Source organism: Delphinus delphis, chromosome X (genome assembly GCF_949987515.2).
Source record: "Delphinus delphis chromosome X, mDelDel1.2, whole genome shotgun sequence".
Classification (NCBI taxonomy): domain Eukaryota; kingdom Metazoa; phylum Chordata; class Mammalia; order Artiodactyla; family Delphinidae; genus Delphinus; species Delphinus delphis.
This window is the reverse complement of record NC_082704.1, coordinates 1060401-1084107: the sequence shown is the minus strand read 5'-3', so window position 1 is coordinate 1084107 and position 23707 is coordinate 1060401. Positions and strand designations below refer to the sequence as shown.

Genomic DNA, 23707 nt, shown 5'->3' with positions numbered 1-23707 from the left:
GACAGCCCTTAAGTATCTGCAGACACATCTGGGCACAAACTCGACGAAGGGAGCCACTGAAGCTTTTGCTTGGGCTGGAGGGCGCAGTGGTGGAGGATGTCTAGGAATCTGAAGGCCTTGGTGAGAGGTCTAGAGCAGTTTGTGGGGAAGTGCTGCACTGCTGGCTTGTCACGGCCTCTGCTGCCCGGGACCCTGAGCGCAAGTTGCACACCTGGGCCCTAGACGTGCCAGGATGTACGCCTCCGGGAAGTTCAGTGTGTGGCCACGGTGGGTTCCCATCTGGGGTAAGATGCTCTGGGGTGCTTGTCTACGTGGGCGCTAGATTCAGGAGACCTGCAGTGTGACTTTTGAGGGCACAACTGCATCTTAGTTCTTTGGGGCTAATGTGACTCTCAGCTGTGTGAACAAGGGAGCAGAGTATTTTGTTCTGGACACATTAGTTTAAATCTGGGCAGCAAGTCGGGGGTGCTCTGAAAACCATGTTGAGAATAGAAGAGAAAGCTAAAAGGAGTGGTTATTAGGAGGAAGGATAGATCTGGTAGACATGTCGAAACCAAGGCCAATGCAAGTGGAAGCAAGGACTTCAGAGCACTCTCCCCACTGGAGCAGAAACTGGACGGTCCCCTTACACCTTTGCTCCCAAAATGTTTTTTGTTTGTTTGTTTTGTTTTTTGTTTTGTTTTTTGCGGTACGCGGGCCTCTCCCTGCTGTGGCCTCTCCCGTTGCGGAGCACAGGCTCCGGACGCGCAGGCTCAGCGGCCACGGCTCACGGGCCCAGCCGCTCCGCGTCACGTGGGATCTTCCCGGACCGGGGCACGAACCCGCGTCCCCTGCATCGGCAGGCGGACTCCCGACCACTGCGCCTCCAGGGAAGCCCCCACAATGTTTTTATATGTTACACACACGTATGTGTTCACATGCACACGCCTGGCCCAGCACACAGGCACCAGCCACGTGCACGTAGGCTTTTAGCCTGGCTGACCTCTAGGCTTAAGGTCCTCACAGGCCTGAGGGAGACTTGTGAACCCAGCAGAGGCGTCTGGTGTTGGTACCATCCTCCAGCAGCTGCTCCCAGAGGCTCGGGGCACAGGGCGAAACCCAGAGAGTTAAAAGGTACAAGGTCATTGGCGTTTTATTTTAACACAGCAACACTTCTATTGCTTTTGAGGGTTTCGCTAGAGCAGACCTCATCCTATTGCACAGCTGTTTCATTTGGCAGTTTAGAAAGTTGCAGTTAAAGCTTTCTTCAAAGCAAAGACAAATGAAATGCCCAGTGTGATTGAAGGTAAAGGAGTGCAGGCTTCAGAGGGACAGGGTCCATTGCTTTTCCTCCCCGTGTGTACCATCTTTGATCAGCAGCTGTGTTTGGGTAGTACTTCCGGACCCCAATTTCCAGAGATCCTTTGGAAATCCTGATCCACGGGGCCCCGTCTATCAGGGAAGTCAGAGCCCAGCCCTTCAGAAACCTGAACAAGATGGATACCCACTGGTCATGAGGATAGTTGCAGAGAGCTGGAAGCTGAAACAGAGCTAGCTGGGGCGATCCTGTTTGTCTTAAAGCAAGGGGAATGGAGTTCCTAAGGCTCGACAGGGGCCCATAGTCGTTCCCCCTGTTCTGCAAGCTTAGTAAACCCAGGAGACGGGCACCCACTGCGGAGAACTGCATGCCCGGTCAAAGGCTTCTTGCAATTTCTTAAGGGTTTCATCGACGCTGTTATTGACCAGTGAGAGGTCAAAGTAGTGAGCATACTGGCCACGGATGGCCTCGGAGTCCTTCTGCAGCTGCTGCAGGGCTTCCGTCTGTGGAGGAGACAGAGAAAGGGAGGGAGGGAGGGGGAGAGAGGGCGCCATGGATGGAGCAGGGATCCACCCGTCTGCACCCCAGCACCACCGACTCCAGTAAAACATACAAGTACAGTGAGATTGTGTTTCCCCTCTAGCAGATTTCACCGAAGATGAAACTGCATAACATGCTCCTGGCATAGGGACGACCTCTCTCAACGTTCCCAACACAATCCTGCCTGGAATCTCTCCTACAGATGTATTTGCACGTGTCAAACGCCGTACACACAGGGCCATCGACCGTCGTATTATTTATAATAAGTTTTAAACCTAAATAGCCATCAAGAAGGCAATGAGGAGACTAAATGAGTGTCTGCTACATCCACACGATGCGAGACCACAGCTACTGAGAGAGCGCAAAGCAAGGCGCCTGCAGGGTGGGTTTGGGGCGGCTGGGCTCTGGGGAGCGGGGAGGCCTTTCAACACGGTCCTGGCCTCCTTCCCGCCCCTCCCCGCACAGCACGCACCACGTGGGCCCAGGGCCGCCTCTGTTCTTCACAGTCCCTGCCCTGCCCCCAGATGCCCCTCTTAAGCCCATGGCGCACCAGTGTCAGGATCTGCTCTTCTGCAACAGTGGCCTGGCTAGTGCATTAACAACTGTGTGCTGAACAGACGGGACAGGCACACGTGCTCTGGCCCCTGGCCGGGCGGGAAGGGGACAGCAGCAGGCAGGGTTAGGTTTAGGGTCGGGAAGCTGAGCTCTGCCGGCGCTCTGGCCAACGATCCGGACCGATGCCCGGTCCTCACGGGCCTGGAGAGCGGCCCCCACCACCACCCAGCACAGACCCTTCATCCCACCTGAGTGCCCTGGTCAGTGGGTGCGATGAACACAATGAAGGGTGAAAGTTCTGCTGTCCGAACAATCTTCAGGGTCTGGAAGGAGGGAGTGGAGGAAGAAGAGAGGGGAAGAACAGGAGTTAGCTGTCGTGACGGACCTTTGCGATCGGCATCTTCGGGCCTCGCCAACCCCCGCGCCGTCTCCAGCATTTCTGGTCCTGCTGTTCTTCCTCCAGGTGATCCCAGGGAAAGCTCGTGGCACAGATCTGCACTCGCGGGAGGGTCCCACGAGCTGTGCCCTTCAGCACCCTTTTCCCATCCGCTCCTGCCTTCCATGCCTACCCACCTGGGGCTCAATGTCAAGGATGGCGATCTTGTCCTGCTCGTGGATCTGGTGCACTGTTTCAAATTTGGTGCCAAACATGTTGCCCTGGTAGCTGCCAAACTCCAAGAACTCGTTGGCAGCGATGCTCCGCGTCATCTCCGCTGTGGAGACGAAGTGGTACTCCTTCCCGTCTTCTTCACTCTTCTTGGCCGGCCGTGTCGTATCTGTGCACGAGAACCCAAATCCCTGAGCAACTCAGGGCCTCCTGGGCTCCCGAGGGCTCGGACGCTGGCGTCGCCACCGCCACCCCAGCTGCGCTTAGCGCACGGAGTTTCCCGGAGGGGTGTCTCACACAGGACCCCGAGGGGCTGACTTTGGGAAACGAAGAGGACCAGGAAGTCCCCCATCCGCCCAGAACACATTTAACTGTCAAGAGCCAGAGTACCATCCTCCTCCCTTTATGAAGAAGCATCTCTCAAACACCAACCCCAGGGACACGGAAGCTCAGAAATGAAGAAATGACAGCTGAAAATATTTTAGAAACAGATCTCCGGGCTACAGTCAGGATTTCTGGGAAGTACACTGAAAGTCTCCTTTTCGTTGTTGGGAAAGAAGAGTACTCTGGTTTGCTTTAAACTCACACTGCTAAATGCTGGAATGTCCTTAAGTCGCAACGTTTGCGATTACTCGTGTAAGTGACCCTCTGAGTAAACCGTGCTACGCATGCTGTAGCTTGAGGCGCGACCCCTGGTCGCCTGCGTCATCCTCTGGTCTGTCTCAACGGGCACCTTCTCCTCAATCCACAACTGCCGCGCGTCTTTCTTTCCATCTTATAAAACGATGACTCTTCTTTGACCTGAGTTATCCTCACCTCTTACCCTTTCTAACTCACTTCTCATTCTAACTTACTGAATGATGGAACTGTCGTGGTTATTTCTACCTCCAAGGCCTTCTGCTTTCTGACCCCAGTGTGTCACTCTGTCCTCAAAGGCAAAATGGAGAAGGAATAAAAAAAATACAAATAACAGGTTTAGAATCCAGTTTTCTACACAGATTCGCTCCTGGGAATGCAACTAATCTAAGCGTCCGCCTGACTGCTGGCCTGACCCTTCTACAGCAGCTGCTGGGGTTACGGGGGCCTTACTGAGCGCTACTTTGAGAAAACATTTCATGAAAATTGGTGGCTGTCCTGTAATTTCCTTAGCCACTCAATGGACCGGAAGAGAGCTCTCAGAGTGATTTAGGCATATGAGAAAGTGTTTATAATATAAATTAAAATGAAAGAAAGTAACATAAGTTTTTAATAACATATTATTTGTTTAATCTTTTAAAGCAGTATAAAAATGTTGACCACTGCTTCTCTTATGTAGACAAACAGCACAGCTACTTTTTTAGTGGGAGCAACTATGGGCACAAATTTGTATCTTTCCAAATTGGCTTTTCTTTTTATAATCAAACATTTTTTTAAAAAAAATCACAAAGGAGGGACTTCCCTGGCGGTCCGGTGGTTAGGACTCAGCGCTCTCACTGCTGGGGCCTGGGTGTCATCCCTGGTCAGGGAACTAAGACCTTGCAAGCGGTGCGGTGCAGCTGAAGAAAAACAAATCACGAAGGAAAAGACAGATGACCGTGGCAACGTGTCCTTGAGGCCCCCCGAGCTACTCACACGGGGCGGGGTACGCGAACTTGTCCGGGCTCTGGCTGAGCAGGGCGCTCTTGATGTGGCTGCGGCCCACGCCGCTGGCTCCTGCACAGACAGAGGAGATAAAGGCTTCCATTTCTTGCCCCAGGCACAAAGGTGGGGCTAGGAAGAGGAATGGGATAGGGGTTTTCATCTCTCAGACCCTCGAGATGAGCTACAGGTCAAAGCGAGTTGCGTGGCTTCTGGGCTGGTGTCAGGAGGACCGGGGGGCTCCAGGCGCTGGGGTCCCAGTTAGGATTCCGAAGACGACTGGCATTTCCGCAGAGGAGCCAGCTACCACATGGCATTTTCTGTTTATTTCTGAAGTATATTTGCCTTACTGGACTCTGAATGGAACTGACTTTTACTGGAAATTTAAACAGAACCCTCATACAGGTCCTCTAACCAACTCATGTTTTCACTCTAAAGATGGGGAGGACCCGGAAGCATAGGCCTGGAGCACCCCTACTGCCGCCAGACGGACAGACAGCCCGAAAGAGTTAGTTGCTGAAAACCATGTGAGGTTTACCCTATGTTGTAACGTGAACCCGGTAAGGACTCAGAAAACTCCTTATATCTGCTCCACGTGGAGGACCCAAGACACCTGCCTTCCCGTTTCCTTTTCTTCCTCACTGCCCTTGTTTTTTTGTTTGTTTGTTTGTTTTGTTTTTTTGAGAGAGGGAGTGAGGGAGGTTACGTACTGCAGGCAGGGAAATAAGAACAGAAATGCAGAGATGTACTCTAAGTGGCAAAGCAATGAGAAGATACCGATGAGCACGAGGGTCTTCCTCTTGAACGCAGGGAGCCGAACAACTTCCTCGTAAGAAACAACATCCAACTGATCAAAAACTAGAGACAAAGAAAAGCAAGCCGTGTTCATGCCAGAGCTGGGCACACAGCGAAGGCTGCGACCGGCTATACCGGCTCGGACAGCATCAGGGACAACCTGGATCGTGGATGCCCTTCCTTGGGGTCTATTTTTTGGTTTTCCCAACCCCCGCACCATATAGACTCAGCACGGCTGTTGGTCAGTCCTCTGGACTCGGATTTTCTCTAATCTTTTGGCCCCCAACCTCTCCACTTCTTCTCCACAGTTCGTTACCCGACGCGCCTGTCATCTCCCCTTATCTCCAGCTCGCGCTGCTGTCCCTTCCTCTCTGCCACCAGCGCGATGCTCCGGCCACATCTGCCTCACTGGAGGCCCCTGACATAGCTTTTAGGCCCTGTGCTTTGCTCCTGTCTTTCTCTAGAATGCTCCCGGCAGGAAGGAGGCATTCAATAAGTAGTGGCGCAATCGCAGATTATTCTTCACTTGCTATCTACAATCCACTCAAACGCATTTATAATGTTCATATATTTCCAAACATGGCAGCTAAGGGACAAAGTGTGAATTAGTTCTAAGGAAAACAGGCCACTGTCTGGGGCTGTTCAGACCCTGCAGTTGGCCACACTGATGGCACTGATGTACTGAGAAGGGTCTGGAAGACTGTTGGGTTGGCTCCCTGGGGGTGAGAACGATGTGCCGGGCAGCGGGGAGGCTGGGGAGCGTACTTGCGCTGTGCTTGGCCAGGTACTTGTCTTTGTACTTTTTCTTCTTCCCGAAGGGACTGCAGCTCGGAGCCTCACTCGGAGCAGACTGAGCCCCGCTCGCCACGCGCCTGGAGGGAAGAGATGACCGAGGACACTGGTGGCTTCTTGGTGTAAAAGCCCGGGGTCATTCGCCTGTGCCGTCCCTTCTACACAGAACCCCCAGACCCATGTGCCTCCTGCCCTTTGTGTCATCCCAGACCCCGTCCTCCTCCGGCAGAGAAAGAGGGGGCTGCAGTCCCAACGCGGGCTTAGGGACCTAAAGCTTAGGGAAGGCATTTGTGGCAACACAGATCCACGGATGAAGGGAGAGCCAGTCGTCCTCCTTCACCCATAAGGGCCAGTCAGGCTCATCAAGGCATCACTGGCCCCCCCACCCCGCCCATTCTTCCAGGAAAAGCGGAAGGTTGGCCCGGTTGAGAAACAGAAACTATACACAGGATGAGATTTCCGTAGCTGAGCAGCGTGGCGGCCATGGGTCCCGCCATTGGCAGCTCACCACTCCTGCAGCTCGGGGGAGGGGATCAGGCCCGCCGACCCCTGGGAGGATCCTTCCACCCGTCCCTGCCACCAGTTGCTGTCATCCTTGTTGATGATCTGGATGACGTCCCCGGTGACGAACTTCAGCCCCGCCTCCTTGCAAGGGATCAGGTTGTCCTTTTTGGGATCATAGTCAAACTGTGCTCTCATGAACATCTGAAAAAGAAGGCTACTATCTGAAATGCACTTGTTTCCTTGTGAACGCACCCGAAGTCCTGACCCCACGATCTACTTCTACACGGAAGCTTGTCAGTTACAATACACGGATACACGTGCTCGCCATAGCATTATCTATTAGAGCGAAATATTAGAAACAATCTGATTTTCCAAGAATGGGGAATTAATTAAATACGGCCATCTACAGAATATATTACCATGCAACTACAAAGATCAATTTGTAGAAGAGTATTTAATGTCCTGGGAAAATGCTGCTGATATAACATTAAATGAGAATATCATTAAATAAAAACAATACCTAGTACGCTTGAAATTTTAAAGGAGTATTTCTTTCTACATAGAAACAAAAAAGACCGGAAGAAGCTATATCAGAATTTAATACCAGTTACCTCTGCTAGGAAGATTAGGGGTAAAAATCCAACCCAAAGAAATAAAGAAATAATAAAGAGCAGAAACCAGTGAAACACAAACTAGAGTTGAAAGGATCAAGAAAGGCAACATTGGTTCTCTGAAGACTCATGAAATTAAGGCTGATTAACAAGCTAGAGAAGACACCATTTCCCAGCAGAGAGCACAACGTAACACCACTATCACAACGGCCAAGATGAAGGAAAAAAGCCCAGATAATTCTAAGTGCTACAGTGACCACGTGGAAGAGCTGGGACTTGCAGCCGTGAATGGAAAACCCTGGAAAGTAGTTCGGCAACATTGTGAAAGAGGCACGCAGCCTAAAGCTCGTCAGAAATGCACCAAAACTCAGGTACAGAGAGGTTCATGGCAGCACTAAGTTTTGTAAGAACTAAAAAGCTGGAATCACAGAAGGCCCTCCAGAGCACAGTCATACAACAAATGAAGAAGAAGGAATCGCCTGTTGCTACAGCACAGACTTCACACCGAGTGAACAAAATGAGACACTAAAGGATTCATACTGCATGAGGCAATTTACACAAATTTCAAAAAGGGGCAAAACTCGTCTCTGGAGTTAGAAGTCAGGGCTGGCGGGACTGGAAATGGGCACGGGGACGCTACGGTGCTGGTCACGTGGGTGTGTTCAGTTTGTGAAAATTCATCTACTTTTACACTTACGATTTGTGTCCTTTATTGTATATGTGCCCATATATACCAAACCTTCAATTTAAAACAAGTTTTTTAAAAAAGAAAATTATACCATCATACGATAAGTGACCCGTGGCAGAAACTTCAGAGTTATTTTTTTAAAACTTCCTTCTTCCACGTTTATCTGTCAGGGCCCCGCAGCCTGCCAGTTTGTAACACATGTTAGTTTGGTTCAGAGAGTACCAGGCAGCTATGCTTGCTGAGATATTTACAATCACATCACTTCAATCAAATTCGAAGAATACACACTGGGCCTGAATCCTGCCATCATCACAACAGAGAAGATGGTGCCACCTACCTGCAGTGCAGGAAGCCGATTTTGCTGGTTGGGAATTACTTTCAATGAGATCATTCCTTTGGTTTCTTTCTATTAAAAAAGAAAGGTGAAATAAAATCGTCATGTAAAACGAGCCGGGGTGACTGGGGGTTTCATTAAGTCATTTTTCCCCTCCCAAAGTCCTGGGCATTTCTTTCCCAATAGCCATCTTTACTGTACACTTTGAAATCTTGTAGCACAATGCTTCCTCCAAGACAGAAGTGTCATGTGCCCCATAACCAGCATAACAAAGAACAACGAACAAAGGCTAATAGTTTTCCCTCCTCCGCGCAGTCGACCCCCAACAGGTCCCCAGAAGTACTTAAAATGAGCCCTGGCACACGAACAGCCACACATTTCTCCACACCAATAAAGGGCCAGTCATGTGCCTAAATACTTACACACAAATTCAGACATGTGTATTTTTGCTAGTTGGTTTTAACAAAAATGGGATTATACTATATGCATTACTCTATGACTTGCTTCCAGGTTGATACATGAAGACCTCACTCACTCTGTCTCATGGCTCTGCCGCATCCCTTGCTCAGCCACCATCCCCATTACTGGGCGTGTCCACTGTTGCCAGTTTTTTTTTTATTACAATCTGCCGCAGTAGACACCCTTTAACGCGTGTCCTTATATATTTGCATTTGATTTATACAGAATAGAACCCCATGATGGAAATGCAGAGTCAAAGGATAAAAACAATTTTACAGCTATCCTCAAACTACTCTTCTAAAAAACTATAAAAATTCCACTCTCACCAGGAGCATATGAGAGTCCCTTTCCCCTGAAATTCTTGCCAGAATTACATGTTAACGTTCGTTTTAAATTTCTGCCAATCTGATGGGTGGAAATTATTTCATGGTTGCTTTATTTTGTAATTTTATTACCATAACCAAAATTGAGCACTTTTCAAGAGCTCATTGGCCACATGCTTTTTCTTCTTATATATTTTGCCCAGTTGTCTAGTTGGTTGTTTGTCTTCTGAAAGCCCAGAGTCCTAACCACTGGACAGCCAGGGAACTCCCTAGTTTTTTGTCTTTTTACACAAAGTTTAGAAGCACTTTAAATATTAGAGTTGTTAACTGTCTACCTATTATATGCACAACAAGTATTTCTCCAAGTGTATTGTTCATGGTAACTTTTGCCAGGACACAAATTACCTTTTACACAGTTGATTTTATTTACGTAAATCAAAAAGAAGCACAAATGTTGAATGTTCGCATACTTGAAATGGTTTTTATGCAAGACGAAGGGATACAGCTGTGCCATCGGCTCAGAGAAAACACGTGCATCACGTTCTATTGAGAAGCAACCATTAGGCCAAACTGCTCCTCGTGTTGGTGACCATGAAACGATCCAGCCAGTGTCCCGGTGGGAAACAGGTGGCCCACTCCAGAGGGTGGGAAGACGCTGAATGAAGGGTCTGGGGCACGTGGTCCGACACTGTTTGCAATTGGTGGATATGTCTTGTAAGAGTCGAATTTTCATCTACCTGTTCTCCCTGCAGTGTTTTCTTTTCTAGTCTTTTCTTTGTGGAAGGAACTGGGTCGTTGGTCCTACAGAGTTGCTCATAGGTGGGTTATGCCTACTTCAGAGTTATATCTTACAAACCCCTTCACCCTCCACATTCATTTACCAAGGTCCTGTCCATTCTATTTCGGTTGTTTCTTTTCTTCTGCTTGTTTTGGGTTTCATTTGTTTTCCTTCTTCTAGTTTCTGTGGGTAGAAGCTGAGGCTGTTGACTGAAACTTTCTCGTTTTATAATCCAGGCGTTTCCACCTTGGTCCGAGTTCAGTGGCATTCCACAAAATCGGATACACTGTACTTTCATTTCTATTCATTTAAAGACAGTGTCTAATTTGCCTTGCGATTTCTCCTATGGCCTGTGACTTCTTTAGAGGTGTGTTAACTTCCAAATATTTAGGGATTTCCAGGTATCTTTCTGTTTTTTATTTCTAATTTCATTTCATTGTGGGTGGACGGTGCATTTTTGTATGGTCTGAATCCTTTAAACCTGTTGAGGCTGTCGTGTGGCAGAGGGTACACAGTCTATCCTGCAGGATGTGGCAGTCCTGACAGTGTTTGCTTCAAGTATTCTGAATCCTCTGTCATCAGGTACATGAATATTTAGGACGTGAGGCATTTCAAGAAGCAGGGTAAACCCGGTCCCTGTTATTTCATCTGGGTCAGAGGTGAGGTCTATCCTTAAACAGCCATGCTTCAGAGCTCTCTAAGGTTCAGTTTCCTCAGCTCTGGTTCAAAGTAAACTTTTCCCTAAGTTGCTATTTTCTGCTTCATTCCCTGGCTGGTACCCTGGCATCTCCTTGCTGAGTGCCTGAGGGGTGCTTCCTACCAGCCGTGACCAATTACACCCGACTACCCCACGTGTTTTTTCCTGCTTTGGTTACAGGAAGGGTCTCTGCTGTGTTCAGGGGCGGACAGGGATGGTGAAGAATCTCGAGAGGCAAACACCCAGCACGATGCCCGGCACAGCTGCGTCTAAAGAGCACATTCAACATTTCACCTATTATAGCTCAGTTGTTCTCTGTAACAAATCTATGACATAAGAACAGCAATTACTACCATCTTCATTTTACAGATGACCTAGAGAAGTGAATTCACCTGCTCCAAATCACAGGGCTGGAGTAAAGGAGAGCGGGATTCAGAGCTGCCATTGCAGTCCAATGCTCTTTCTAGACAGACACTCTGGGTCTTTTGCCTTGTTTTAGAAGTTTACTAAATGAAGACAGAGAGCTGTCATTTCTTGCACAGAATAAAGATTAGCAGTGGTAAGAGGCCCTTCAATGAGGTATAAACACTTTCACAGAAAAACGAGGTACACAGACACCAATGCGGATCGATGCTTCACGAAGACAAGGGCATAGTGAATACCCACCATTGCCTTCTGCAGCTGATCTACTGAGTGATTAGTCACGTTCGTGCCGTTGATTTCTAGGATCTCATCTCCGACGTGAAGGGAGCCTACCAACAGAAGAACAAACGTTCAGACGAAAGAGGTGTCAACAGAAGTCAAAACGCCACAGAGAAGAAACCACGATCTAGAGCATGTTGTACGACAGACTGTAGAACACACAGGGTTGAAACCATTCAACCACGAGAGATGGGAATGTTCTGTTCATGGCCTTCAGGGACCTAGCAAGACAGGCACTTGACGGTTTAAGATTATGTCATCCTCCTTGACCTCAGGACTCCAACTGCAAAATAAAAGCACTTGGTCCTGAAAGTGTCCTGGAACTAGAGTCCCCCTGACGTCAGGGGGCTATGACACAGCTGAACACACTCCAAGGAACAAGAAAGCTCAATGTTTCTCTGTTGTTTAGCTAAGACCTCCAAATGCTACCAAGTGGTAAAGTTGATCGCTGTTTAGATTCTATGTGAAGAATGGGTATCGATACCTGTGCTACCCTTGATGCCCAGAAAAGCACTTTTACTCAATGACGCATCTGCAAATTGACGGCAGCGTCACATGGCGATACAACCGTTACTTGTCGTTATTTGTTAATATCTCTTTTCTCAGTTTATTTTTTTTCTTTTCTTTTCTTTTTGGCCGTGCCATGTGGCTTGTGGGATCTTAGGTCCCCGACCAGGGATGGAACCCGCACCCTCGGCAGTGAAAGCGCGGAGTCCTAACCACTGGACCGCCAGGGAATTCCCTATTTTCTCAGTTTAACTGGTAGCCTCAGGAGGTCGAGATGGTCTGTTTTCTTCACTGCTATGTGTTCACAGTCTAGTGCAAGGGGTTGCATATAGTAGTTGCTCAAATGTTAACTAACTGCAGAAGTATTGGCATGAATAAGTGTATGAGAATGCTCAGAGGGAGCGACAGTGGCGCCGGGCGATTCATCATTCGAAAGAGCCAGTCATTACGGCACAAGAAAATCTCTTGGCACGCACACAGATGCTCCCTGTTTTGAACACTATAAGCTTCGTGCCCCTCAGCCCTGGACAGGGAGTAAAGGATGAATCCCTGAACAGAACACGCCTGCACCTTGTCTGTGAATCATGCCGCCGTGGAGGATTCTGGCCACCGTGCAGGACTGCTTCTCATTCAGCTTCAGCGTGATTCCCTGGAAGACAGACGAGGGCACAGCAAGCTTAACTGCAAGCTCTTTCTGAGTTGATCTTTAAGACAACTTAAGGCAACTTCTTGGGAGAAATATTTTCTGTCTGCACACGAGGTGTCATCAGTTGGCAGGGGCAAGAAGCCTGCCATGAGGGGCCTGGGGTGGGGAGGAAGAGGGATTACCATGGGCTCCGCGGTGACCTTCTCGAACTGGATGAGCCGCACCTTCCGAGCCTCCTGGCCCTGGGCCCGGGTGGGGCTCCCCGGGGCGGCGGGCCCGTTGGTGTACATGTCCTCCGTCACGGCGCTCAGCTGGGGTGACACAGTCTGTCGGGTCAAAACAGCAGAGAAATGTATGAAGCAAGCAGCCGTCGGGTCGTTGTTGCGCGTCCAAACCCCAAAGGCTCAGCAAACCAACGCTTATCTCCTAAGGCTGGTGGCCAGTTGCATTAGACTTGATGTGAAGCATTATTTACCCAAGTGGCTACCCCTGCCATCAGCCCGAGACGACACATCAACTGTGACCCCTTGACCCCGACCATGAAGACAGCAATGCTGGACGGATTACACTCTAGAAAGATGTCTTTAGTATAAATCTGAAGTAATTTAAGGCCCGTGGCCTTGGCAGGAGGGCACACAGAGGGATGGATTTTGTAATCCATGGTGTTGGGTCAACCCTGCACAGGCCAAGGGCACGTTGGTCCCCACAGCACTTTATATACAGAACCAGTTCCAAACGTGCAAGGTAAAACCACCAAGCTTTGAGAAGAAAGCACAATACATCTTCAAAACCTGGGAGGAGGCAGAGAACTGTAAAAAATGAAAACTAAAACTACAAACACTTTAAAGTTAAGAATATCTGTTCGTGGAGAAACTCCACTGAGACAGGCAAAGGTTTAGTAGACACAGAGAGCAATAATCAAACAGCATACAATTGATCTCATCAAAACTAAAAACTTCTCACCAAAACTCTCAGCCTGAGAGTACAAAGACTTATACCTACAACATGTAAAGAATTCTTCTCACTCAATAACAGGATGATGAGCAATGAAAAGATGGACGAAACGTCTGAACAGACTCTTCACTAAAGGCCTATGAAGAGCCAACGTCACCGTGATACCACTCCGCAGCCACTAGGGAGCCTACAGTGAAAAGGACAGATGTTGGAAACGCCCAGACATCGCCGGTGGGAACGCTAAATGGCGCAGCCCCGTGGAAAAGAGTGTGGCGATTTCTTATATCAAGTTAAGCATTCGTTGACCCTATGCCCTGGCAACCCCACTCCTAGGTGTTCACCCACAGAAAGGCTTGCACACAGAAGTTCACAGCAGCTTTATTCACTATAGCTGAAAAGTCCACCTGCAGGAGGAGACCATTCATGCTGTTTTAGAACAAGCAAAAAAAACTACAGTAAAAAAAATTTAAGACAGTGGTTGCCTCTCATAGGATGGGAAGGGGTAGGCTGGGTAAGGGCATGACAGACCTTCTGGAGTGGTGATGTTCCAAACTGTGACCAGGGTTGCGTTGCACAGGTGTATGCATTTGTTAAAACTCATCCAGTGCATTTCACTGTATGTAAACTTAACCACAAAATTTAAAAAAGAACCATAAATACTGAACCCTAGCTGATGATATGCATGCTGAAGCTTTTAGGGGTGCAGTGTTCTGATCTTTGCAACTTATTCTGAAGTGCAAAACAAAAAAAAAGGTGAATGGATGGTTTTGGGATAGATCTGTGATAAAGCAAGCATGGCAAAATGTTAATGGTAGAATCTAGGAGGTATGGCTAATGGAAGTTGCTATAAAATTGTTTCATCTTTTCAGTGAGATTGAAAAATTTCAGATAAAACATTGGAAGGGAATGGCACTAAGACAGTGAAAAGGCCATGGAGCAGGGAACTGGAACCCTTGTGGGGTATCCTACTGTGGATGGACTTTGGGGTGCTTCCAGGTTTGGGCTTTTAAGAACAGTGTCGCTCTGAGACCACACGCCAACGAGAATAAGTGGCTGCTGGACAATATGAATAAATCTCCTTGAAACGCTCCTTCTCCTGATACAACAGTCAATCAAAAACCATATGCAGAAGGAAGAAGCCCGACCCTGGTTTATGTGAGGATTGAGCTGAAAATGGATTGTGGCTGCAATCCAGCCACACCTGGGGGTGCCCCTCAGAGACCGTGGGGAGGGAAGATCTTCCCAATGGGTGGAGCCGTGAGCAGGACACCTCGTCAGCCACTTGGTGGCAAAGGAGAAGCGGGAATATCCCCAGGTGGGAACAGCTAGACCTATCTGTCTGTCTACAGAATGAGGGAAGTACTGGCAAAGAGAAACTGCCTTGTGTAGCAACTAGAACTTCAAAAACCCCTCATGCCGTTGAGTCACACGGCACTGCTATTAAAGCAGAATTGTCTAACAAAGGGCGATACTTAGAAAAGTGACTTATGAGACCTGGAGCCCAGAACCACACAGAACTTCAAGGCCGTCTACAGTAGATAAGCCATTAATACAGTTACCACTGCATCTGTGCGGGGGCATCCTGGCACACAGACACCATGTAGCCCTGAAAAGGAGGTTCAGAGGTTAATCTGGAAGACATATTAAGTGGAAAAAAAAAGAGTGAGGAAAGGTATGTTATCATCAGCATAAACAGTGAAAGATAAGAATATCTTCATATTTGCTTGTAAATGCATCATTTCCCTCTGGAAAGAGACATGAACAACAGGGAGGAACTGGGTGACTAGAGAAGGAGGTGAGAAGTAAACTGTATTCGTTTCATTTCAAATTAATTTCTAAACAGGCAAATGAAAGCCTATTATTCCTAAAGCCCTACAAAGTACAATGCTTTCTATTCTGGCAAGATAGAATTTTCCTAAGTGACTGTGATTTAGGTTCAAGTTGGCAGCCTAAGTACTTGCGTGTAGCCTGGACCCTGTTTAAATGAGACCAAAGGGGGAGGGTAAATAGAAACCCACAGACAAAAAACAGGAAGTCATCAGGGATGAGAGATTTCAAAAATTTTTCCAGAAGACAGCAGAGCCTGGAACGTGCACACAGGAGGAATTGGCCGGGGCAGAACGGGCTGGGGCTCGGGCTTCTGAGAAAACGTCTCCTGAAAAGCTGCCCACCCAACCTACAGCTCCACTTTCAAGGCAGGAAGAAGGAAGAAGGGCCAGGCCAGTGGCATCTGTCCCAGAACTTCCCCAGTGGATATCTGCTCATGGCTCATCAGCCAGAACTGCAGAACACAGCGTGGCCATCCCAGGCTGCAAAAGGGGCTGAGAAAATAAGAACTGAGTTGGGCATCTTGCCGCCCCGAACAAGATCAGGGAAAAGCTGGGTCAGCAAGAAGTGGACTAAAGCTGTTGGGTCAGCAACCGGTCAGAATAATACAAAAGCCTTCACTAACTTTCCCTTTTTACAATCTACCTACAGCAAGTCACGAAACGACATTAAGGTCCACACACACATGACAGAGAACAGATGAAGGGAAGGGCTACCGATCCTGTGACTACAGTGAGAGGGAAAGTTGACGAAGGAATGAATGTAGAATTTAAGGTTCTGCTTTATTTTGTTGCGTTTAGTAACAATCAGAAGACCCGTCCCTGTGGAACCTGCCCCCCTGCAGATGGGCACACGCTCTCCAGCTCACTCTCCACGGCACCCTGGGAGGAAAGCTAAGCGTGAGCTGTGGATCCTCCTGCATCTGGGATGTTATTTTTTACCCACAAGTGGCTTCACTCACCCGATCCCTGCAGGTTACATGAAAAAAGTACCTCTGGACGACGTGTAATGTACGTGATGTAAAGGCACAGGCCCTTGAACAGCTGAGACAATTTTGAAAAGGAAGACAGTAGAAGGAATCAGTCTACCTGGTTTCAAGACTTATATGGTTACAAATAATCAAGACGGTGTGGTCTGGTAGAGGGGCAGACATAAAGATCAATGGAACAGGAGAGAGAGCCCAGAAATAGACCCACACAGATACGTCCAGTTGATTTTGACAAGGTGCAAAGGCGATTCAACGGAGGAAGGGTAGTCTTTTCAACAAATGATGCTGCAGCAATTGGACACCCATAGGCAAAAAAAGAAACACTGAACTAGACCTTTAAAATGGATCATGGACTTAAATGTAAAACGTAAAACTACAAAACTTTTTAGAAAAAACATAGTCATCAGGGTTTAGGGCTAGACAAGAGTTCTTAGACTTGGCACCAACAGCGGGATCCATAAAAGGAAAAACTGATAAATTGGACCCTTAAAAATGGAAAACTTTACCCCTGTGACAGCCTATGTGAAGATGATGAAAAGACAAGATGTGGACTGAGAGAAAACATTCCCAAAGCCACATCCAATGGAAAACTCTAACATCTAGAGTACATAAAGAATGCTCCACACGCAACAATAAAAACAATCTAATTAGAAAACGGGCAAAAGACATGAACAGATATTTCACTAAAGAGGATATGTAAAAGGAAGGATGGCAGATGAGGACATGAGAAGACGTTCAATGTCATTAGCTATCAGGGAGAAATGCAGATTAAAACCATAATGAAATATACCACTACACACCTATCAGAACAGCTAAGATAAAAATTGGCGACAAGACTAAATGCTGGTGAGGGTGCAAAGAAACTGAACCTCTCGTCCATGGCTGGTGGGAATGTAAAATGTTACAGCCATTCGGGAAGAGAGTTGGGAACTTTCCTAAAAAACTAAATGACTACTTTACAACCCAGCAATGGCACAAGACAAAAGTCTGTGCAAAATGGGTACATGAAGGCTCATAACAGCTTTATTTGCAGTAACCCCAACCTGGAGACAAGGAGAACAGCCTATAATAGGTGAGCAGTTCAACAGACTGTGGTCTATCCATACCTCGGGACGCTTCCCAGCAATAAAAAATTGCATACAATATGATTCCAGTTATATAACATTCTAGAGATGGCAAAATTATAGAGGAGGAGAACAGATTAGTGGTTGCCAAGGGGACACGGGGAGATGTGACTATAAAGGGGTGGCACCAGGGAGGTCTCTGTGCTGATGGAACAGTTCCATATCTTGATTGTGGTGATGGTTACATATATTCAGACATGTGACAAAAGGGCACAGAACTACACTCACACGTCATACCAATGTCAAGTCCATGGTTTTGATGGGGTACTATTTTTGAGCTTGTAGTAGACAGAGGAGAAGTTATTGCATAAAAGAACTAGCAAAATGGCTGGCAAGTCGCACTTGTCTGCAACCGAAGAGCTATAACTAAGAGCACAGTACCAAAGAACGGACAGAGGCAACAACCAATCCTTGAGACATCTGCAGGGTACAGGATCAGTTTCCAGACTCTGGGATGGGTAAGTAAGAGGCCACAACACACAGTGACCAAAGAGTTCCTCAAAGCATTGCCCATGGCGACCTGGAACCATGTGGTTAAAACTCTTCAAAGCTAGGTAGCTATTGCCACAGACCCATTTAAAGAGAATGAGATCAAATAGCTCTCTAAGTAGACTCAAGAAAACCAGAGGAAAAGCAGCGTCAAGCTGGAAGGAAGAATTCTTTCTCTCAAATTAAGCATCTGTACTAGTTGTATATTTTTACCATGCACATGTGTTAAGAGATTGAATGTACAGAATGAGGAATTCAAGGATTGCTGACTGAATGACTGCTGTGAATACACAAAGAGCTCAAGTCTCAAATCTCTGGCCTCAAAGCATGAAATAAAACTTAGGACTTTCCTTGATCCTGACTTACAAATCTTTTTTCACTAGTAGTTGTGGGGCTGAGAAAGCTGAAAACCAAACTCAGAAATTAATCCTATGGATCTATCAGCATCTACCATTTATCTGTGTCAGTAACCAAAGCAGGTACTGGTGGCCATAAAACCTGACAACATAGATCAGATTATTTTATCATGTGCCGTAAAGTACCATCAATAAACCACGTATGATGATTCACCTGTGTTTCGAGACGTGCTGGGCCCGTCTACAGTGACAGGTTCGAAAGTCTCAGTCCACGGAAGACAAAATGACCTTTGCAAGGGGCCGACGCCTACGTGATTGTGTGCCTGGAACAGGCAGATAAAGCGGCACCCTCCGCTCATCGCCTTCTCATTCGGCTCCATGACACAGATTGCTTTTAACACATCAGCCTTTAAATTAAGGACTCAGCACCCAGGAAAGTTCAAGACTTGCTATCTCAAAGGCTGGTCTTTTAAATGTGCTTATTCATCAAGACGTCCCCCTTCGAGATGACTCAGAGCCACTATCATGCTCACCCAGAAGCTGCAAATGATGAGTAAGATAAACGGAACCCTCCGACGTGGCGACCAAAGAACCAACTAGCAACAGTGAGGCTTCCCTGACTGCTCAGCAAGAGGGGGCCAGCCTCTCCTCAACAGCACCTGACATGCAGGAAACTCCCTCAACCAGCCCCCTGCACCCCTCACCACAGACAATCCCAGGAGCAGGGCTAGACAGACAGACAGATGCGCACGGAGCCAAGGTGCTTCCTTGACCCCAGCCGTGGGTCTGAGACCACACCAAAGGCAGGACACGTCCACAGAGTTCAGCTGGCCCAGACCCAGCTTTGAAGAATGGGAAGGTTACCCGCCTGCCACTCAGGGTAACTAACTTGTCCAGGTTGACAACTTAGACTGCAGTCTGTCCCCTGTCCCATCTGTCCATCCGTCCACTGGCCACGTGCCGGGCACCTGTCCTGCCCCTGAACTGCTCTAACTTTTCTTGTTTCCATAGCTGGTAATACATTCATTCCAACGTGCTACAAATATTTCGTTTGTTTACTTTGTCGCCCCAAAGCTGAGCCGTCTTTCAATCCTTACCAGCCCACGACCACCAAGTGATGCTGAACAACGTGGTCAAAGGTACTAGATGGCATTTCGCAGAGTTCACTTCACAACTTTGAGACCAGCCTTCTTCCCCGCCGCCCCAGCAGGACGGGGGCAGCTCTGCAGCCTCTCGGCCTTTAATCACACACACTGCTGGGGTGGCAACGCCTGTGCGCTGAAACCCCCTTCGGAGGAAACATCTGCAGCGGGTTCAAAGGGCAGAGGCAGTGGCTCAAAGGAAGTTGGGATTAAAAAAGAGATGAAAAACAAACTTGGCAGCGGGTGGCTTTCCCACCCAAACAGTCGGATTAAGAGCCGGTGACAGCGAATGGAGGAAAGAACAAACATTTGTTCAGCCTACTGTTAGGCTCCTTGCCAACTGTTTCCATGTGGAGACTTAGAAGAAGGCCCAGGCCAAGAAGGCAAGTGATCGCCGCAGACGGCAGGCAAGGTCAGGCTCCACTTTGGGAAAGAAAACAAGAAAGACTATGAGAAAACCAAGAGGGCTCAAGGTACCAGAAACAGCTGAGCACTGTTTCACCACAAATGACAAGAGCTGGGGAAGAGTTGGGGAAAGAGGAGCGCCTCCGAGCCAGAATTTTCCGGCAAGTGACTTTTGAGCAAAAACCTATACAGACGACCCTTGAGCGATGACGGGTTTGAGCTGCACGGGTCCCCCGACACGCGGATTTTTCCCATAGTAAACACTGCAGTGCTACACAATCCGCGCTTGGTGGCCTCCGCGGATGGGAGCTGTGGTCACAGAGGAGCCGTTCCAGCGGCAACTGCGTATGTACTTTGCTCATGTGTATTTCTCTATGGGAAGGAAAAATGGAAAAGTGAAGACTCAGAAAAGAGAATGTCATGTTACAAAAGTTGTATTCTGGTTCCCTAATTCAGAGCATTTCTTCCCATTTCCCACCCCTGGGGTCACTTCCCCTCCTTTTTTAGCAACAGTGAAAGATTTGAGCAACTCACTGCTTAGGGGAAAAAAATCTCTGCAGTCAATGAAATGTCAACTGATTTCATCTCCCTTTGCCCCAGGGGACATTTGGTAGCAGTGTCTCAAGACCCCCCCCCCCCCCCCCCCCCCCCCCCCCCCCCCCCCGTCAACCCTGAATGTCCCCTGCCTGGAGCGCTATTCGCCAGTGACGTCCTGGCCCCTGCACAGCAGGTGATGCTGCGTCTCCCCGCCCAGGAGCCCACAGACAGCTCTTCTGAGTGGAAACTCACCTGCAGCCTGACATTTCTTAGGTCATTTCCCATGTGGGACAGGCCCAAGTGAACTTTCAGGGACTTTCAACGTATTGCTTCAGTTCATGGGAGAAGGGCTACTTCAAACAGGACTGAAGAGAAAAGTAGGAATTTTACAACCAATCTTATGTGTACTAAGGGATTGCAAAAAAGAACAAGGTCAGAGAGAGCTCATAAAACGTTTCTCCAAGGAAGGAAACATGTACTTAAATATGGGAGACAGGCTACACTTCAAACCTACTGCAAAATTATATTTTGACAATACTTTTTTTTTTTTTTTTTTTTTGCGGTACGCGGGCCTCTCACTGTTGTGGCCTCTCCCGTTGCGGAGCACAGGCTCCGGACGCGCAGGCCCAGCGGCCACGGCTCACGGGCCCAACCGCTCCGCGGCATGTGGGATCTTCCCGGACCGGGGCACGAACCCGCGTCCCCTGCATCGGCAGGCGGACTCTCAACCACTGCGCCACCAGGGAAGCCCGACAATACTTTTTCAATACCAAATGTCAACTATAATCAGAGGTGAAACTTTGGGCTTCCAGTCTTTAGAACTTTTATAGAAAGCAATCTCCCTAAATGAAGCCTTTGGCAACGTGAGTTTATGAACTCCTTTAAAGCCAACAACTTCCTTACAACTTTTCTTGGTTCTTGCTAGGACAGCAAAACGTGCTACTGCTGCTGGACAGGTGCTACGTCAGGTCAACATCACCACAACCCTCTAAGCAGGTCCACTTTACAGAGAAGAGAAATCAAAGGCACAGGCAGAGCCCAGGGTTGGCAGCAGAGACTGCTAAGAGCCCCAGAGGGAGGGTGAACGTCAGGAAGTGAGAGTCAGCAGGTTCGCGGGGTTAGGCCACCTTTCATCGTGTGGAGATTCTTCTTCCAGTCTCCACACCTCGGCAGGTCTGGACGCTTTGCATTCAGTGCTTTACCAGGTTTTCTTATTTCATGTTCAAATCCTTTCATACACTCAAGCAAAGTGACTAAGCAATAGACTGTATCTGGTATTTTTGCAGGATCAACTCACAGCTCCACAAAAACTGCTTATTACTCAGAGGGCAGTGAAAGGGCCTCTTTTCAAAACCGCACACGACTTCTCCAGCCTCCCCACCAGGAGGAGACAGGTCTACACAGGGTCTGGGCACGGAGTTACAGGTGACACTCAGGTTTTGCTAAGTGAAAAGAGCCAGAAAGAAAAGCCTGCATATGTTTGGAGTCTATTTATAAGACAGTCTGAAAAAGGCAAAGTGGTAGTGTTTTCCAGAAGTTGCCAGGGTGGCTTCCAGGTTTCCGGGGAAATGAACCTAAAGGACCATCAGGGAACTTTCTGGAGTGACACAAATGTTCTACATTATGATTACGGTGACGGCCACATGATGGGATGCATCTGTCAGATGTCACTGAACTGCACAATCAAATCCGTGAATTAGATGTATGCTAGAGTAAACCTCAATAAAGTTTCCAAAAGAAAATTTAATAAAGAGAGGTGGTTTTATTGGGGGGGAGTGAGTTAAGGCTCAGCCAAGTGAGCTGATTGTGGGGAAGAAAAAACAATCCCATGTCCAAACTTGTGAGGAACCAAGTCGTTTTAGAGCCTGAGCCCCTCCTAGGGTACATGCTGCTGCATAACTTCCAATTTTGTCTTGGCAGCTGAATAACCAAGGCCTTCCCCACGGGTTCATCCTGATTTGCAACGACAGACAGGTGTGAATGCGGAGACCTGAGCTGATGCCACCCAGCCCAGAGTCCACAGCTCCACAGTCTGCTTTACTTTGCGGATCTTCAGTTTCCTCATGAGTGAAAGCGGATGGCTCTGCTGAATCGCATGTCCACCTCTTAAGTCACTTATTAATTCAGCAAACATTTCTGAGGACCCACTTACCAGGCATTTAAAATGTAAAAAGTGAGTGTGAAACGGCCCTGCCCTGGAAGATCTTGTAGTCTAGGAAAAAGATTCACACTGTGAGTTCTGAGGCTGAGTTATCAAAGGCAAGATAGCTTCTGCCTGGCCCTCTGTCTCTGTCTGTGTGTCTCCGTGGACATCCTTTCTTGGAACCTGGCCACTGTGTTGTGAGAAGGCCAGGGGACATGGAAGGGCTGCTGGCCGGTGCTGCTGATGGCTGACAATGAGACAGAGCGTCGGCCTTCAGATGAGTGAGTGAGCGAGCATCCTGGTGGCCGTGCCCTTGTGGGAGAGACCCTGAGTGACCACCTTACCTTGCTGGGTCCTCGCCACACCCAGAAGAATGAGAGATAACAAGAAAATTATCAACCCTTCCCTCTGGGAATCTTTGAGGATGGAGGTGATGAGCTATTTATGGGCCATCATAGGAATCTGGGGGGCAGAGTTACCTGTGAGATGACTGCCCACAAACAGACACAGGGGTCCACCCACCTGCACCCCAGCACCAGGGGCCCTGCCTAAATGCACAGGGACGGTGAGTGAACACTTTGGGGCCAGCGTTGGCTTTTACAACCCTTTCTGCTGACACAACCACCAAGCAGTCCTACTCTCGGATCTGCTCCTTACAGTCTTTCTGTGACCCTGACTTCCGTCCACGAAGAAGTTTCTCTTGACCTTAATCAGCTCTCGGTCGAGGCCGCGGCCTCTCCCGATTCTCGCCTAGAGGCGCTTCTGGGGGCCACCAGCCACCGCGCCCGGAGTCCCGCCCGAACCCCGCCGCCCGCCGCGGCCTCCACCCCGGGGGCAGGACCCCCGAGGGCAGGGCGGCGGGCGGGAAGGGACCGCGGCCGGAGGCGCGGCCTAGAGACGAGGACCGGCCTGCATCCCGCGCCGGGCCCCGGGGGCAGCTCACCTCGGGCCGGCTGCGCTTCTGCAGCAAGTGCTCCAGGTAGAGGTCGGAGAGCGCCGTGCGCATGGCGCTCCCGCTCTCGCCCTCGCTCGCCTTCAGCGTCATCTTGCGGGACCTGGGACGCCGGGCGCCGGGACGCGGGGACGCGGGGACACGGGGCCGGACAGAGCCTGGAGCGGCAGGGCCCCGGGCCTGCGGCGCGGAGGCGGCTGAGGCGGCGAAGGCGACTGGGAAGCGGCGCGGCTGGTCAGTCACCACCCCGCAGGCTGTGCGCCGAGAGCGCGGGGGAGGAGCTCCGCCCACGCCCCACCCTCGCCACGCCCCTGCCCCCGCCTCCCGTCTCCCCCCTC

General features: G+C 49.0%; 1 protein-coding gene across 1 annotated transcript; it reads right to left on the bottom strand.

Annotated features, from left to right (window-relative positions):
- Positions 1-1119: 1119 nt before the first annotated feature.
- MPP1 (MAGUK p55 scaffold protein 1) lies at positions 1120-23605 on the bottom strand. Its single transcript, XM_060001859.1, has 12 exons — positions 23361-23605; positions 12635-12778; positions 12377-12455; positions 11264-11349; positions 8344-8412; positions 6712-6908; positions 6177-6283; positions 5394-5474; positions 4611-4691; positions 2966-3168; positions 2641-2715; positions 1120-1800 (listed from the first exon to the last, which is right to left on the bottom strand). Exons 1-12 carry the CDS (start codon positions 23460-23462, stop codon positions 1624-1626), a joined length of 1401 nt encoding a protein of 466 aa, XP_059857842.1. The 5' UTR covers positions 23463-23605; the 3' UTR covers positions 1120-1623.
- Between the last annotated feature and the right edge of the window lie 102 nt (positions 23606-23707).

Coding starts and splice junctions, on each gene's coding strand:
- MPP1 (XM_060001859.1), bottom strand. CDS start 23,462: ATGACGCTGAAGGCGAGCGAGGGCGAGAGCGGGAGCGCCATGCGCACG. Junction 4,692..5,393: donor GAAGACCCTCGTGCTCATCG/GTATCTTCTCAT, acceptor CTGTCTGTGCAG/GAGCCAGCGGCGTGGGCCGC. Junction 1,801..2,640: donor CCACTGACCAGGGCACTCAG/GTGGGATGAAGG, acceptor TCTCCTCCACAG/ACGGAAGCCCTGCAGCAGCT.